Here is an 18,528-nt window from a genome sequence, read left to right on the forward strand (position 1 = left end):
TAGTATATGATAAGAGACTAGGGACACAGCAGTGGGTAGAGATTGTTCCTACCTTCATTAGCTAATGGTATAGACCAGCATTATCCAAATGAAATATAATGCCAGCCACATGTGCAGCCACATTTAAAAAGTAGAAACAAGTTAATTGTTGATCATATTTTTATTTAACTCAGTATATCCAAAATATCATTTCAACATATAGTCAGTATTTTAAAACTATAAATGAAATATTTTATATCCTTTTTAAATTGTATTAACTATTCAAAATCTGGTGTCTTTTACGTTTACAGCACATCTCAATTCAGACAAGTCACATTCCAAATGCTTACTAGCCATATGCTTACTAGCCATATGCAGCTAGTAGCTACATATTAGACATCTCAGATCTAGGAGGGAAGGCAAACAAGATAGGCAAACAGATAAATAAATTATTTACAAATGGTCCCAGTTTGCTATGAAGGAAACAAAGCAGACAGGGAGAACCTCTCTGAATAAGTGGCATTTGAGCTGAGAGGTGATAATATAAGAAGGACCCAGCTGTTTAAAGAGTGGAAAGCCAGGCGCGGTGGCTCATGCCTGTAATCCCAACACATGGGGATGCTGATGTGGGAGGATCAATTGAGCCTAGGAGTTTGAGACCAGCTTAAGCAATATACTAAAACCCCATCTCTAAAAGAAATTTGGCTGGGTATGATGGCTCAGGTCTGTAATCCCAGAACTTTGGGATGCCAAGGCAGGAGGACTGTGTGAGCCCAGGAGTTTGAGACCAGCCTGGGAAACATAGGGAGACCCTGTTTTTACAAAAAAAAAAAAAAAAAAAAATTAGCCGGGACCTGTAGTCCAAGCTACTCAGGAAGCTGAAGTGGGAGGATCACTTGAGCCCAGGCGGTGGAGGCTGCAGTGAGCCATGAGCGTGCCACTGCACTCAAGCCTGGGTGACAGAGCGAGACCTTGTCTCAAAAAAATAAAAAATTACACACATGAAAAAGAAAAAGAGTGGAGAGAGTATTTCCAGCAGAAGGAACAGCATGGGCAAAAGCCCTATGATGGGAATAGCTTGGCCTCTGTAAAAAGCCAGTGGGACTGGAGTAGAGGGAGCTACAGGAGGTGTTAAGAGGACGGTTTAGGGCCGGAGCATGCAGGAGCACATATGGCCATGATTGGGAGTTAAAGTTTCCCTTCTCTTCTGTCTGATAAAAATCCAACAGGAAAATTTAACCTGGGAGGCCCGGTCATCTATTTATTTAAGTCAAATACTTCAACCCCTCACTGACCCTTTCCTTTATGGGGGCCACTGCAGCAGCTCAGGTTAAGAGGTGACAGTGCCCTGGGAGAGTGGGACCCGAGAAGCTGGAAAGAAGGGGATGGACTCAGCATATATGAATATTTTGGCAGGGCAGCTGAAAGGACTTGCAGATTGATTGGATGTGGGGGGAAGGAAGGAATTTTAGGATGGCCCCCAGGCTTCCTGCCTTGAAAGTCACTATCTGTGTCACAGAAATGAAAGCAGGGGTGTTCACCAATTTAACACATGTTTATTGGGCACTGAGCTATATGTAGAAAATTGTGCCAAAGATGTGCTGACATAAGTTTCCCCAAATGCCCGACCCATGGATGCTGTAAAGAAATGCTGATGCTGGGTGTGGTGGCTCATGCCTGTAATCCCAGCACTTTGGGAGGCTGAAGCGGGAAAATCGCTTGAGCCCAGGAGTTGGAGACCAGCCTGGGCAACATGGCGAAATTTCGTCTCTACAAACAAACAAATTAAAACAAAAAATTAGCTGGGTGTGGTGGCACGAACCTGTAGTCCCAGCTACTTGGAGGCCAAGGTGGGAGGATTGCTTGAGGTTGAGGCTGCAGTGACCTGTGATCACATCACTGTACTTCAGCTTGGATGACAGAGCGAGACCCTGTCAAAAAAAAAAAGACGAAAGAAAGAGAGAGAGAGAGAAAGAGAGAAAGAAAGAAAGAAAGAAAGAAAGAAAGGAAGGAAGGAAGGAAGGAAGAAAGAAAGAAAGAAAGAAAGAAAGAAAGAAAGAAAGAAAGAAAGAAAGAAAGAAAGAAAACACTGATAAACGAGCCTGAAGACTAGCTCCTTACCATGGCCCTGGCCTTAGCAGCTCTGCGATCCTAGGCAGGTGAGCCAACGTCCCTTAATTTACCCATAGAGGGGCAATTGTAACAGTCCTTTGTGTTCCCACTGAGTGCTAAGGGGGAAGACACAAATTACATGTAGGAAAGAATTCTTTCAAGTTAAAAGCCCATATGTGTTATTAGACCTAACATATTTAATATCTATGTACTGTTCAGCCTTTGGAAGTATTAGTTATTACAAAGCCCAATCTGTCTTAAATCATGAAATGACCATTTTACAAAACCAATAATAGGAAGATGCTAAAATGTGGGTTTCACCCTGTCATTCCCTTGCTTAAAGCCCTTTAGTGGATTACTGTGGTAGACAAAATAATGGTCCCCCCAAAGGTGTTTACACTCTATTTCCTTGAAACTGTGAATGTTATATTACATGGCAAAGGGTAGAATTAAGGCTGCAGATGGAATTAAAGTTGCTAATTAGCTGATCTTCTTTTTTTTTTTGAGACGAAGTCTCACTCTGTCGCCCAGGCTGGAGTGCAATGGTGCAATCACGGCTCAGTGCAACCTCTGCTTCCCAGGTTCAAGCTATTCTCCTGCCTCAGCCTCACGAGTAGCTGGGACTACAGGTGCCCACCCATGCCTGGCTAATTTTTGTATTTTTAGTAGAGAAGGTGTTTCACCATGTTGGCCAGGCTGGTCCTGAACTCCTGACCTCAAGTGATCCACCCACCTTGGCCCCCCAAAATGCTGGGATTACAGGTGTGAGCCACCGCGCCTGGCCAGCTGATCTTGAGATGGGGAGATTATGCTGGATTATTCAGAGGGGCCCAACATAATCACAAGTGTCATTATTAGTGAAAGAGGGAGGCGGGAGAGTAGGAATCAGAGGGGATGAGATGACGGAAGCAGAAGTCGGAGTGGTGTAATTGCTGGGTTTGCAGATCGAAGGGGGCCCACAGCCAAGGGATGCAAGTGGAAAAGGCAAGGAAACAGATTATCCTAGAGTTTACGAAAAGAAACTCAACCCTGCTGACACCTTCATTTTAGCCCAGTGAGACCCATTTCACATCTCTGACCTCAAGAACTGTAAGATACTACATTTGTGTTGTTTTAAGTCACTTTGTTTGTTGTGATTACAAGCAGCAACAGGAAATTCATACACTCACCAACACCTTTAGGAAAATGTCCAACCTGCTTAGCATGGCACACAAGGAGGCCTTGTGGGATGTGGTTTCTGCCACTGACTTTGAGCAAGTTTTTAAACTTCTCTGGGCCTCAGTTTCATCATCTATGAAATAGGGAGGAAAAAAAACCCTCTGTAGGTCTGTAGTAAGAATAAATGAGAGGACATGTTTCAAATACCTAGTAGAAAGACTGGAACACAGTACATTATTATTATTATTACCATTGGCATTACTATTATCATGGAACAGTTGACAGAGTAGGAACCCTTGTCTCTACTCCCTTCATTACGGCTATGTTTCCAAATCTGTGAAAAAGGAAACAAGACCAAACAGGTTTCGAAACCTCGTCTCTCCCCTCTACTCCACTCTTTCCTAGTTACTGATCCGTGTCATGCTTTGCTCTCCCTGACTTCCAACTTTGCCTAATGCTGTTCTTTCTGCCTGGAATGCTCTTCCCATCCTCCTTACCAAGCCAACTCTCATTTCCTCCTGGAAGTCTTTACTGACTCCTGTTAGACTTGTTTAGACCCTACTATTATGCATTCAAAAAGAATGCTAAACTTCCTCTATCATATTATTGCTATGGCCTGTGTGTTTTTCATTGGGGAAAAAAAATCTTAAATCCAGGTAAGGATATTTTGACCTATTTGCTTCAATTGTGTTGTTTAAATAAAACAAAAACATTCTAAATAAACTTGAAGTAGTTAAGTTCCCTTTTCTCTCCCCACTTCCTTCACTCTCTCCCCAACTAGTGTCATAAATTTAGTGCATATGTTTTGACACGCAGGGATACTCACCACTATACTCACGAGGATTGGCTATGGTGCATATCTTTTGAGTCTGTGTTTTTAAACTCTTACTACCTATACATACAAAATAATATGAAATATACTTTTATATGTGTTTATAATTAACACAAATTGTAACCTTTAAAAAACATTTCTCATTCTACAACTTTCTTTTATTCACTCAACAATAGGTTTTGGGGATATGTACATACTGATATAAATCTGGATCATTCTTATCACTGTATGGTATTTTATTATTAGAATATCTTGGCCGGGTGTGGTGGCTCACACCTGTAATCCCAGCACTTTGGGAGGCCGAGGCCAGTGGATTGCCTGAGGTCAGGAGTTCGAGACCAGCCTGGCCAACATGGCAAAACCATCTCTACTAGAAATACAAAAATTAGCTGGGCGTGGTGGTGGGTCCCTGTAATCCTAGCTACTCGGGAGGCTGAGGCAGGAGAATCACTTGAACCCAGGATGTGGAGGTTGCAGTGAGCCAAGATCGTACCATTGCACTCCAGCCTGGGTGACAAGAGCAAAACTCCGTCTCAAAAAGAAAGAAAGAAGAAAGGAATATATCCCATTTTATTCATCTATCACCCTACTAGTGGACATTTAGATTGTTTCTAGTATTTTCTCCTGTTATCAAGAACACTGCAAACAACATCCTTATACACATGACCTATATAGTGGTGTAAAAATTTCTTTAGGAAGGTTGTCACCTTGCACATTAACTACAAGATGAAAGGTATTCCATGGAGATGTGGGCCTATAAGATATTGTCTAGTAGTGGAATATCTGGGTTGTAAGGTGTGTGCATTTTCAACTTTATGAGGTATTGCCAAATTGCCTCCCAAGGTGTGAATAGCATGTAAAGGCTCCCGTTTCCCCACGTCCTCACTAACATCTGACCTCGTGAAAAACATTGACATATTTTTTTGTATAGTTGATGTATTTCAAATCATACGATTATTTTTATTTACATTCCTCACTAACATCTGACCTCATGAAAAACATTGACATATTTTATTTTTGTATAGTTGATGTATTTCAAATCATACGATTATTTTTATTTACATTTCTCAATTGGTTTACTGGCCATTTGAGTTTCTTCTGCTGAAAATTCCCTATTTATATCCTTTGCCCATTTTTCTTTTCTTTTGTAGGGGTGAGGGTGGGGTTATCTTTTCCTTAATGGTCTGAAGGAGTTCCTTGAGCACCAATCCTTTGTTATATATGTTGTAGATGTTTCCTCCCAGTCTGTAGCTTATCTTTTAATCAGATTTACCATGTCTTTTGTGCAGTGGCATGATCTCGGCTCACTGCAACCTCCGCCTCCTGGGTTCAAGTGATTCTCCTGCCTCAGCCTCCTGAGTAGCTGGGATTACAGGCATGTGCCACCACACCCAGCTAATTTTTGTATTCTTAGTAGAGACGGGGTTTCACCATGGTGGCCAGGTCTCAATCTGTTGACCTTGTGATCTGCCTGCCTTTGCCTCCCGAAGTGCTGAGATTACAGGCGTGAGCCACCGCGCCCGGCCTGGCAGTTTAAATTTTGAGGTAGTCAAATTTAAACTGATCATCTTTTTCCTTTATGAATAGTGCTTTATTATTATTGTTTATCTAAGAAGTCCTTTCCCACCCCAAGATAATAAATATAACATGTATATGTCTTAAATATTTGTTATATTTATTTAATCCATTTAATTAGTCATCTATTTTTCAATCCTATGGAAAGTAAATTCTCAGTGCCATTTACTGAGTCCTCTATTTTTTCCTCAGTGATTTATAATGCCACCTCTATTATACATCAGGTATACACACACACACTCTCTCTCCTGTGTCTGTTTTGAAGCTCTACTCCTCATTGGCTTGGTAGGCAGAGAAGTGTCTCCTTGCCCCAACATATACACATTGTTCTTTTGATTTTGACAAGATTTCTCAAAAATCCTGATTGGATTGGGGAAAATACACATCTTTCTGATATTGAGACTTCCCATCCATGAACATGGTATATCATTGCATTTATTTGATGTCCTTTAATAATATTTTATAATTTTCTCTATGAGAATATAAACTCCATTAGGGAAAATGCTTTGTCAGTTTTCCTTTCTGCTGTATTTTTAGAGTCAAGAACAGAGCAGGACACAGAGTAGAAGCATAAGAATTTGTGGTTTAATGTCTTTCATATACTTTATTAGATCTGTTTCTACATATCTTATATTTCTGTTGCTATATATTTTTATTGTAGTTTCCAATCAGCTATGGTTGGTATATAGAAATTCAATATACAGTGAGTCATTTTTGGATTGATTTTTTTAAAAAAACCCTTTTATTTGTTCTAATACTCTGTAGATTATCTTGGATTTTTAAATGCAGACAGTTCTGATGGACATCTATTTCAGAAGGGAAGAATGGATATTGTGTAGGCAACTAGCAGCATCTTCCACACTACTACTGTATGAAGCTAGAAGAGGCAGGTACTCTAGTCCTGGCAGCTAAAGCAGTTTGTGGACTTTAAATCTGAAGCAAATAGTACAACAAAGAAGGTGTCTGTTGAGTATTCATTTGGCCAATTCCAGTACTAGTAGTGGTATCTATTGAGCAGAGGTGCTAGTACCAGCAACAGCATCCAGCACTATTTGCAGCAGTCTTGCCAGTAGTGGTGTGGGATGTCCAGTAATAATCAGAAATGGCACCCCAATCAAAGTTTCTGCAAACTTTGATTTTGACAATAATTTTGATCAGATAGACTCCCTGAATTCCTTCCCCATTTTTTAATTCTGATTTCCAACAACTCTGTGACTCATTCAATATCCTACCAATGAATTCCATTTCTATTTCAGTTAATCAAAGATAGTTTTTTGTAACCAAGGACTCTGAACAATTAAACTCTCATGCTATCTGCAAATGATAACTTTGTCTCTTTCTTATATATATCTTATATATATTATCTATAGATCTAATAAGATCTATGCATTCAAATAATGAAATGCGTAGATCTTAAGTTTTCAGTTTAGTCAATTTTGACAAATGCATATACTCATGTAACCCACATCTTTATTAAGAGATGGAAATCCCCATCACTCCAGAAAGTTCCTTCATGTCCTTCCAGTCAACCCCCAGTACTTTTAAAACTTCAATGAGCTGGCCGGGTGCAGTGGCTCACGCCTGTAATCCCAGCACTTTTGGAGGTCGAGGCAGGTGGATCATGAGGTCAGGAGTTCGAGACCAGCCTGGCCAACATGGTGAAACCCTGTCTTTACTAAAAATACAAAAATTACTCAGGCATGGTGGCATGCGCCTGTAATCCCAGCTACTCGGGAGGCTGAAGCAGGAGGATCACTTGAGCCCAGGAGGCAGAGGCTGCAGTGAGCCGAGATCGCGCCAATGCACTCCAACCTGGGCGACACAGCGAGACTCCGTCTCAAACAAACAAACAAAAAAACTACAATGAGCTATCACTGTAATCACTAAAACGAAAAAGATGGACAACATCTAATGTTGGTGAGGCTATAGACCTTAAGATTAGAAAGCGGCTGGGATAGCAGAGGCGACTGGCCGCGTTACCGACTGACCAACTGACCAGGTGACTTAGTGAGTAACTTCGTTAAGTAAGGAAACTCAGTACCATTACATTTACCGAAAGCTGACAACTTTTCAGATGCAGCGCTCCCAGTTTAAGGAAAGTGCAGTTGGAGGCGGCGTGGGGCAGAGGGAGCCAGCCTCTGAATGAATTGCCCCAGGGTCGCGGAGAGGCGAGGCTGGGAAAGAAAGGTTGAGGAAGTCGGGGGACCTAGGCTGCCAGGACGCCCAAGAGCCTCCAGATGTTCTGGTGTACCAGAGCCTACGCACTTCGCCGAGAGCATGCCCTTGGCTCATCCAATCAGAGCGGCGGATCCAGGCGCCTCTCTGTCGCCTTGGCAACGGGACGCATAAGCACGCGAGGCGCGCGGTGGCGGTTTGAATCTGGCCCCTGGGGAATCGCGTTATGTCGCGACCGAAGGTAGGAGTCGACCTGACCCAGATGCTTTTATCGTCCCTAGAAAAAGGGAGGAAAGCAGCAGAGGGATTCAAAATCGGTGGGGGATGGGTGTTCCTCGCGGAATGGGTAGGAGTGGGGCGGCGGGGCGGGGTGGGTGGTTCTCGCGGAGGAATTCCGAAAACAGGAAGAAAAAAAGCCGAGGAACTCAGAGGAAAGACTACAAGTCCCGGCATGCACCGCGCCGCCCTAGCTGCTGCGCACTTCCCGCGAGCCCGGCCAGCTGGCGGGAAATTTACCCAACAGTGGGACTCTAAGCTCCGTGACCCCAGGGGAAGTTGAACCTCAGAATTTCAGATTTCCTGACTTGGCGAAACCCGCCTGCCCGTCCATCCGTCCATCCATCCATCCATCCATCCGTTTATTCATCCATTCAAAACAACGCTAATTAGTGTCTTTTCCAAGCCAAGCTCAGTGCCGGCCAAGGGACACAGGTGAATCAGACAAACCTCTGCCCTCCAAGAGGGCACAGACCAACTCTCCCATTTTAAGAATGGGAAAAATGAAAGTCAAAGAGGGAAAATGAATTACAGTAAAATTCAGCTCTCCCCACCCCAACCGCCTTTTTTTTTTTTTTTTTTTTGAGACGGAGTCTCACTGTGTCGCCAGGTTGGAGTGCAGTGGCGCTATCTCAGCTCACTGCAGCCTCTGCCTCCCGGGTTCAAGCGATTCTCCTGCCTCAGCCTCCTGAGTAGCTGGGACTACAGGCGCTCGCCACCACGCCCAGCTAATTTTTGTATTTTTAGTAGAGACAGGGTTTCACCATGTTGGCCAGGTCTCGATCTCTTGACCTCGTGATCTGCCCGCCGTGGCTTCCCAAAGTGCTAGGATTACAGGCGTGAGCCACTGCGCCCAGCCTCCATTTTACTTCTTAATCCCAGCTCTCATTCATGAATGGCACCTTCATTTCTCTTCTTTCTTTCCTTTTTTTTTTTTTTTGAGACAAGTTCTTACTTGGTTGCTCAGGAGGGAGTGCAGTGGTGTTATCTTGGCTCAGTCGACTTCCTGGGCTCAAGCGATTTTCCTCCCTCTGCTTCCCAAGTAGCTGGGATTACCTGTGTGTGCCACCATGCTCAGCTAATTCTTTTTTAGTTTGTGTAGAGACAGAGGAGTCTCTATGTTATGTTGCTATGTTGCTCAGGCTTGTCTGGAACTCTTGGCCTCAAACCCATCTCCCGCCTTGGCCTCTCAAAGTGCTGGGATTACAGGCATGAACCACTGCACCTGGTCAACCTCTTATTTCTTTTAATTCCCTCTCACAACAAAAAATGAGTTTATCTGCTTTCAGAGTGCCTTGAACTTTGCCTTTTTACTACAATTCATTATTCATGTGACTATTTGTTTAACATCTGTCTTCCCTGCTGCTCTGGGATCTAATCTGACTTGTTCTTCCCTGTATTCCCGGTCCTCAGCAGAGCTGACTACAGTTGATACACGTTGAATGACTATTGAACTACCTGTCTAGATGCTCAACTAAAAAACTGGGACTGTTGACTCCTCCATCTTCCTCACATCCCACATCCAATAAAAGCCTCCTTCCTTTAACTTTCTAAATATGTCTTGAATTTATTTTTTCCTCTACTTCAACTACCACTATGCTAATCATGACCAAACTCTCAAATTTTAAAAATTAGTACTCTTTAGATACACAGATTGGGACACATATAACTTTTTTTTTTTTTTTTTTTGAGACAGTGTCTCATTCTGTTGCCCAGGCTGGAGTGCAGTGGCATGAACAAGGCTCACTGAAGCTTCAACCTCTTGGGCTCGAGTGATCCTCCTGCCTCAGCTTCCTGCATATCACTTTATAAAAGTGTTAGAAAAAAAGAAAACAAACATCTACTGAAATAGTCCCTTCCCTTGAACCCGACTGATTCCTTTGAAAGGAAGGACGAACTGCAGGTTGCTGAAGAATGCACAAACTCTTAGCAGTCTACACTGTGAATATAGTATAGACATGGGTGTAGCAGACCATGTTGGATGAAGGAAAAAAATAGTGGACTACTTTGTGACGCTATGAATGTTGTTTTTGTTGTTGGAAAGGGAAAGAAAGGTCTCCTGTATATTGACTTAGGACTTTGTGGTTTCTTTCAAATGACCCAGGGGAAATAGGAGTATGAACTTATTTGAGCAGGAACGTTCATGTCAGCCTTAAGAGAACATGCCAGGATATACTTTGTGTACCCCCACGAAAATATGCCTAGAGAAGGCCAGAGGTCAGAATACCGCGTGTTCCAACCTTTGACCCCATCTCCTCAAGGTTATGGTCGCCAAGACCTCAGCTCTGAGGTATGCTGGGAACTCTCCAGAGGGCTAAGGGGAAATGAGGAATTGGATCAGGCAGGAATGAAGCTGGGATTAGTGGAACCAGCTAAGCAATGAAGCTGATCTCTGGTTAGATAATCAGTCTTGGGTAAGCTGGTGTGGCAAACTGGTTTCAGCATGGCTGTCTCCACCTGGTAGGTAGTACCAGGGAGCTCAGAGCAGGACTCCAGGAATAGAGACAGGAATGAAGGCAGATGGCAATGTCACGAGCCTATGCTCTTTTTGACTCAACACCAACTGGCGCCATTCGTGCTACCTTCTATGAATGGCACCAATGAGAAACAAAATTAAAGTTCTCTGTTTGTAGCCCATACAAGCAACTAAGCCACTTTTGAATCATTTTCTCAATAAGATCATTTTTAAAAAAAAAACTCTTGTAGCCTTGTCTTTTCTAAATGCATTATTTTAGTGGTTTGGGGAAAGTATTTATATCCCTGGGCTGTTTTTTGGGTCAAGATAGTAATAGGACTTCTATCTCAGGCAATATGACAGATGAGATTTCTTGAAAAGTTTATTAACACAACACACTTAAAACTGCTGGGCAAAATGTAACAAACATCCTTTGAACTGTATAGCTGACCTGTTTATGTGGAGGGGTAAGGATTGGTAGAAGAAAAATCCCCAAGGAACCCCCACCCTAACACACACACACAAAGAAGGAAAATAAAAAAACAGAGTTGTCACTAACTGATTCTTCATTCGTCATTTCCCTTGGGGAAGACATTGATTGTCTCACAAACAGGAGTTGGAGAGTGTCATGGGGCCCACTAGGCAAGGAGTTGGAACTGAGACCTCACCATAAAGCTGGACCCTTCAGAGACCCCCACCCTTAGTAAAGGTGTAATTAGAACCAATTTACCCTTCAGCGGTGGGAGACAGCTAGGAAGCTAGTCAGCTTCAGTGCAGGGAAAAAACCTTTCTCCTGAGAATTCTTTCTTTCTTTTTTTTTTTGAGATAGAGTCTTGCCATCACCCAGGCTAGAGTGCAATGGCACAGTCTCAGCTTACTGCAAGCTCCACCTCCTGGGTTCAAGTGATTCTTCTGCCTCAGCCTCCCAAGTAGCTGGGATTACAGTTTCTCGCCACCATGCCTGGCTAATTTTTATATTTTTAGTAGAGACAGGATTTCACCATGTTGACCAGGCTGGCCTTGAACTCCTGACCTCGTGATCCACCTGCCTCAGTCTCCCAAAGTGCTGGGATTACAGGCCTAAGCCACTGTGCCCAGCAAGAATTCTTAATCTTAGATGAGTCCTCAGGCTAATCTGAGAAATGCTTAATAAAATGTTACCATAAAGTTTACTGTTCTTGGGGGCCCAGGCAGATGTAAATGTTAAATATCTCTGAGTCAAACATCTTTGACTCCTATAATGGTCAAATTACATAATAATTACATAATAAAAGATGTTTTAAATGAATTATATAATTGCATAATTACATAAGAAAAGATGTTTTAAATAAGTTAAAAAAAAAAAAGCCTGTTCATGATAAACCCTCAGAAAACCAGGGAATAGTAGGAAATTTACTCAATATAGTACAGAAAACTATAGGAACCTACAGCCAGTATCATTCTTAAAAGCTGAAATAGAGAATGCATTCCTCTTGTGATCAGGAGCAAGATAAGGATGTCAGCTCTCACCACTTTTAGTCAACTTTGTACAAACCAGAGTTTTCACCAGTGCAATAAAGCAAGAAAAAGAAATAAAAAGCATAAATATTGAAAAGAAAGAAGTAAGTAAGTCTGCCTTTATTCACAGATGACATCATTGTATCCAGAGAAAACTCAAAGGATTTACAAACTACCAGAACTAATAATTCAGCAAGGGCATCAAATACAAGGTCAATGTACAAAATCAGTTATACTTCTATATATGTATCAGTTTCCAATGTCTGCTTTAACAAATTGTCACCAATTCAATGGCTTTTGAAAACACTAACTTATTACCTTATAGTTATTATTTATTTATTTATTTTTTGAGATGGAGTCTCACTCTGTCACCCAGGCTGGAGTGCAGTGGCGCCATCTCGGCTCACTGCAACCTCCGCCTCCTGGGTTCAAGTGGTTCTCCTGCCTCAGCCTCCTGATTAGCTGGGATTATAGGTGTGTGCCACCATGCCCAGCTAATTTTTGTGATTTTTAGTAGAGATGGGGTTTCACCATGTTGGCCAGGCTGGTCTTGAACTCCTGACCTCAAATGATCTTCCTGCTTCGGCCTCCCAAAGTGCTGGGATTACAGGTGTGAGCCACTGAACCTGGTCCCTATCTTACAGTTCATGAGATCAGAAGTCTGAAAGGGGTCTCGCTGGGCTAAAATCAAGGTGTTAGCAGGGCTGCCTTCATATCTGGAGGCTCTAGGAGAGAAACCCCTTTTCTAGTTTCTGGAGGCTGTCTCATGGTCCCCTTTCATGTTCAAAGGCAGTTCTTCTCACATTGCGTGACTCTGACACTCTGACATTGACTCTGCCTTCTTCCACATTTAAGGATCCTTATGATTACATTGGGCCTGCCCAAAAAATACAAAATAATCTTTCTATTTTAAGGTTCTTTGATTAGCAACCTTAATTCCATCTGCAATTTTAAATCCCCCTTGCGTTCTAGGGATTAGGACATGGACATCTTTGGAGGTGGCCTTTTTCTGCTTATTACAATTTACTATCATCGGGTAGAAAATGAAATTTAAAAATACCGTATCCAATAGCATCATAAAATCAAATACCTATGAATAAATTTAATTAAAAATGTACAAGGCTGCTATACTGAAAACTAGAAAATAGAAAAATTTTTTTAAAAGATTTAAATTAATGGAGAGACCATATTATTCATGGATTGGAAGGCTCAGTACTTTATAATGTCACTTCCTGAAAATATCTGTAGATTCAATGCAATCCCAGTCAAAATCTCAACATGTTTTTTCGTAGAAATTGGCAAGCCAATTCTGAAATTTATGTTGAAGTGCAAAGGACCCCTAATTGCAAAGACAATCTTGAAATCAGAATTTACTCTACCTGACTTCAAGATTTACCAGAAAGCTACAGCAGTAATTAAGCCAATATGATAGTGACATAAGGATAGACAGGTAAATAGAACAAAACACAGTCTCGAGATAGATCCACATACGCATGGTCTATTGAATTGTGACAGACGTGCCAATGCAATTCAATGAGGAGAGGAAAATTTTTTAACCAAAGGCTCTGGAGCAACTGGATAAACATATGGAAAATGGAATTGAAAGCATGAGAGAGGATTAAAGATAAAATACAAAAAGACAAGGACAGCTTGACTAGTGTTGGGGGAGTTGGAAGGGCTTGAATGGAAGAATGAAACAAGATTTCACTGTGTTTCAGTGGGGCTTGCTTCTGCCAGTTTTGTAAAGCAGTTTCCTCCACTCCTCTCCGCCGCTCTTTGAGGGGTAGGCTGGTGTGCTAAGCAGAATTCTAAGATGGGCCCCAAGATTCCCACCCTCTAGAGTACATGCCTTGTACAATTCTCTCTCCTTGAGCATGGAGGAGTCTGTGAATTTGATGGTATGGTTACTATGGTGGTTACCTTCCATTACTTAAGACTCCATCGTAGGTGACTTGGAGAGGGGAGGATTGGAAGTCAGAGGGACGTGCTCCATGTGGCCTGGAGGAAAACAAATGTGCATGTTGTGAAGTGCCTGTGGGGGCCACACTGCAGGGAGCTGCAGGCAGCCTCTAGTTGCTGAGAGCAGTCCCCAGCAGACAGCTAGCAAGTAAACAGGGACCTCCGTCCTACAACCCTAGGCAACTGAATTCTGCCTACAACCTGAATAAGCTTGGAAGGGGACCCCACATGCCAGATGAGAGCCATAACCCCAGCCATCACCTTGACTGTGGCCTTGTGAGAGCTGAGCCGATGATGCAGCTAAGTCATGCCCACACTCCTGGCCCATGGAAACTGAGATAATGGACTCCCATCATTTTAAACCACTGATTTTGTGGTAATTTGTTACCCAGCAATAGAAAATGAATGCAGATGGCAGGTGTGTCCCAGCTGCAAATGTCATCCTGCACAGGACCAATTTCGATTTCTCTCTTCATACGTGCCTTCATACGGTCTTCCCAGGACAGAGGGCCAAGCTGTTTTGGACATGGTTGAAGTGAAATAATACCCACCACCCATTGAGGATTTGAAAGGTCCAATTGGGGTGAAAGGAAGGAACATTGCTCTGAGTCTTTGACCTAGCCCCTTCTGGGATCCTCAATTTAATCAAACATTCCAAGTTAAGAGTAAAAAGTCCAGATCGGCTGGGTACGGTGGCTCACACCTGTAATTCCAGCACTTTGGGAGGCTGAGGTGGGTGGATCACCTGAGGTCAGGAGTTCCAGACAAGCCTGGCCAACATGGCGAAACCCCATCTCTATTAAAAATACAAAATTGGCTGGGTGTGGTGGTGGGTGCCTGTAATTCCAGCTACTAGGGAGGCTGAGGCAGGAGAATCACTTGAACCCGGGAGGTGGAAGTTGCAGAGAGCTGAGATTACACCACTGCACTCCAGCCTGGGTGACAGAGTGAGACTCCATCTCAAAAACAACAACAACAACAACAAAAGCTCAGATCCTTCTCACAGAGTGTATTGAACTGAGCTTTCAAAACTGGGGTTCAGGGCTGACCTTTGGAGTACTGAAAACCAGGCATTTGCTATACTAGTCATACCTGTGGAGCAAACCTGCAGTAAGGTGGTACCTTGGATACTTGGGAGTTCATTCACAGCAGATAAATTCTGGTCCATTTGCTGGGGACATGGTGGCCAGTGGGAACTTGATCAGGCTGGACCTTCATGTCTCAGAACCTAGGCATTGTTGAGTCTGACGGTTTGGGCATTTTAATATCTGCAGTAAGTTAACCTGGGAAAACGGCAGATATACAAAACCAGTTACATCCTTTTCTTTTCCTCATTGCAGAACCAAAATTGCAAGGGCCATGGATTGTCAAAGGGAAAAGAGCGGTGAGTGGTCCCATCCAATCCAACAATCACAGCGCAACCAACTTCTCTCCCTCCCTCCCCTTTTCAATCCCTCTCTCCCTTTTCTACTTCAACAATTATAATGAAAATGATAGTAGAAGGAGTAATGCTAAACCATTATTGAGCACTTACCATGTGCCAGGCTCTGGGCCTGTCACTTTACCTGTATTAGCTCATTGAATCCTGACCACAACCATTTGAAGTAGATACTACTATTGTGTCCATTTTACAGATGGAGAAACGGAAGCTCAAAAAGGCTAAGTGACTTGCTCAAGATCACATGATCAGTTAGGGGCAGAGCTTGTTGGACTTCAGGGTCCACTGTCTAACTTTGGTTTCTCCTGCCTCCTTCAACAACCCTGTGATGACTTGATGACTTGCATGTCAGCTGTGCTCTGATCTTCTGCTTCACTCTGCATGGACAACCTGCATGCCAAACCCAGCACCCCTTTGGATCTCCTAAAGAGAATCCCTTGCACAAACAAGGAGTGAGCAACGTAGACTTTATTGAAGATTTTTGTGGGGAGTTAGAGGAGGTAGTTTACATAGCAAAAGTTTTAGATAGTTTATTCTCTGGTTCATTAGATATCTCCTCTTCTCTTCTCTTCTCTTCTCTTCTCTTCTCTTCTCTTCTCTTCTCTTCTCTTCTCTTCTCTTCTCTTTTGAGTTTCGCTCTTGTTACCCAGACTGGAGTGCAAGGGCACGATCTCAGCTGACGGCAAACTCTGCCTCTCGGGTTCAAGTGATTCTCCTGCCTCAGCCTCCCGAGTAGCTGGGATTACAGGCATGCGCCACCATGACCAGCTAATTTTGTATTTTTAGTAGAGACAGGATTTCTCCATGTTGGTCAGGCTGGTCTCGAACTCCCGACCTCAGGTGATCTGCCTGCCTCGGCCTCCCAAAGTGTTGGGATTACAGGCGTGAGCCACCATGCCCAGCCAGATATTTTTGTTCTTTCTAAAGTCCCTCCTGGCTATACTACCACTGAGGAGGGCATGTGTGATTTGAGATGCTTCTCTCATGCAGTGCCCATCTTCTTTGCCTTCTTTCTCTCCATACTGACTATCCCACCAACTTCAAATCTCTCACTCTCTTATGTAGTGCAACTCAGCAATGTTCCGGATCCTGGCCCTAAACATACATGCCCACCTTAACAAAACAAAGAGCACTTAACAGGCCTGTGTTAGGCTGTTTTTGCATTGCTATAAAGGAATACCTGAGACTTTTTATTTATTTATTTATTTTGAGACAGAGTTTCGCTCTTGTTGCCCAGGCTGGAGTGCAATGGCCTGATCTCGGCTCACTGCAACCTCTGCCTCCCGGGTTCAAGCGATTCTGCTGCCTCAGCCTCCTGAGTAGCTGAAATTACAGGTGCCCGCCACCACGCCTGGCTAATTGAGACTGAGTAATTTATAAAGAAAAGAGGTGTAATTGGCTCATGTTTCTACAGGCAGTACAAGCATGGCACCAGCATCTGCTCAGCTTCTGGTGAGGCCTCAGGGAGCTTACAATCATGGTGGAAGGCAAAGGGGGAGCAGGCATGTCACACGGCAAGAGTGGGAACAAGGGAGAGGTCCCAGGCTCTTTTAAACAACCAGATCTCCCGTGAACTGAGTGAAAACTCACTTATCACCAAGGGGATGTTGCCAAACCATTCATGAGGGATCCATTTTCAGGATCCAACCACCTCCCACCAGGCCCCACCTTCAACATTGAGAATCACATTTTAACTTGAGATTTGGAGGGGACAAACATCCAAACCATATCAAGGCCCCATCTACTTATTTTATAAAGGCACACACACACACACACACACACACATATTTACCATAAAATATTTTTTATTTATGTGCCTTATTGAGGGCACATATAGATATGTGTTCCACTACCAGTAAGAGAAAACTCATAATAGTAGCTTAAACAAATTGTATTTATTTTATTCACAAAGAGTGAAGAAAAAGAGTCTGGAGTGCTGGTACAGTGGTTCAATAATGTCAGAGCCAGCGTCTTCATGATTGCCTTTTTTTTTCTTTTTTTGAGACGGAGTCTCACTCTGTTGGCTGGAGTGCAGTGGTGCGATCATGGCTCACTGCAGCCTTGATCTCCCAGGCTCATGCAATCCTCCCATCTCAGCCTTCTGAGTAGCTGGGACTACAGGCTCATGCCAGTGCACCTGGCTAATTTTTTTTTTTTTTTTTTAGACTCTTGCTCTGTTGCCCAGGCTGGAGTGCAGTGGCATGATCTCAGCTCACTACAACCTCTGCCTCCCGGGTTCAAGTGATTCTCCTGCCTCAGCCTCCCTAGTAGCTGGGACTACAGGCACCCACCACCACACCTGGCTAATTTTTGTATTTTTAGTAGAGACGGAGTTTCACCATATTGGCCAGACTGGTCTCGAACTCCTGATCTTGTGATCCACCTGCCTTGGCCTCCCAAATGCTGGGGTTACAGGTGTGAGCCACTGCGCCCGGCCTAGCTAATTTTTTTATTATTATTATTTTTTGTAGTTATGAGGTCTCACTATGTTGCCCAGGCTGGTCTCCAACACCTGGCCTCAAGTGATCATCCCACCTCGGCCTCCCAAAGTGTTGGGATTACAGGCATGAGCCTTCATGATTGTCTTGACCTCTTCCTCATGGAGACCAAATGGCCACTACAGCTCCAGCCTTCATGTCATGATCAGGACAGGAAGAAGAGGGGAGGGAAGAATCAAGCCACATCTCTTTCTTTCTTTCTTTCTTTCTTTCTTTCTTTCTTTCTTTCTTTCTTTCTTTCTTTCTTTTTCTTTCTTTATCAAAAGAGCAAAACTTTCCCAGGAACTTACCCTTTCTAGCAGTCTTATGTTTCTATCTTATTGACTAGAATTGTGTCACATGGCCACCCCAACTGCATGAGTAGCTAGGAATACAAGTTATGTAAGTGTCGTTGTACTGTTATTACTATTCTGCACCCTGCTTTTGTCACACAAAATGATATGTTTGGTGTTTATCCACGTTGGCACCTGTAGCTCTGAATGCATTTTAACTGCTACCTCTGTTTCATTGTGTATCGCACGTTATTTACCCATCTTCCTGTGGAAAGGCACTTATGAAGTATTGGTTTCACTAG

At 43.2% G+C, this 18,528-nt stretch overlaps 2 protein-coding genes across 7 annotated transcripts in view; one reads left to right on the forward strand and one right to left on the reverse strand.

The window, feature by feature from the left end:
• Nucleotides 1–7,841, reverse strand: part of DUSP15 (dual specificity phosphatase 15) — a 32,055-nt gene extending 24,214 nt beyond the window's left edge. For 3 of the 4 annotated variants that reach the window (XM_063702334.1, XM_063702336.1, XM_063702333.1), the window contains exons 1-2: nucleotides 7,698–7,841; nucleotides 3,261–3,382 (exon numbers count right to left, since the gene is read on the reverse strand). In XM_063702334.1, coding sequence (XP_063558404.1) covers nucleotides 3,261–3,296 — 36 coding nt within the window. In that variant the 5' untranslated portion in view covers nucleotides 3,297–3,382; nucleotides 7,698–7,841. Of the gene's footprint in view, nucleotides 1–3,260; nucleotides 3,383–7,697 lie in introns of those variants that run through there. The other variant, XM_063702332.1, reaches the window with a different exon arrangement.
• Nucleotides 1–18,528, forward strand: part of TTLL9 (tubulin tyrosine ligase like 9) — a 75,779-nt gene that overhangs the window by 1,031 nt on the left and 56,220 nt on the right. For 2 of the 3 annotated variants that reach the window (XM_031004827.3, XM_055373275.2), the window contains exon 3: nucleotides 15,359–15,402. In XM_031004827.3, the coding sequence (XP_030860687.1) occupies nucleotides 15,359–15,402 (44 nt within the window). Of the gene's footprint in view, nucleotides 1–7,967; nucleotides 8,073–15,358; nucleotides 15,403–18,528 lie in introns of those variants that run through there. The other variant, XM_055373277.2, reaches the window with a different exon arrangement.

Source organism: Gorilla gorilla, chromosome 21, assembly GCF_029281585.2.
Source record: "Gorilla gorilla gorilla isolate KB3781 chromosome 21, NHGRI_mGorGor1-v2.1_pri, whole genome shotgun sequence".
In the NCBI taxonomy this organism is placed as follows: domain Eukaryota; kingdom Metazoa; phylum Chordata; class Mammalia; order Primates; family Hominidae; genus Gorilla; species Gorilla gorilla.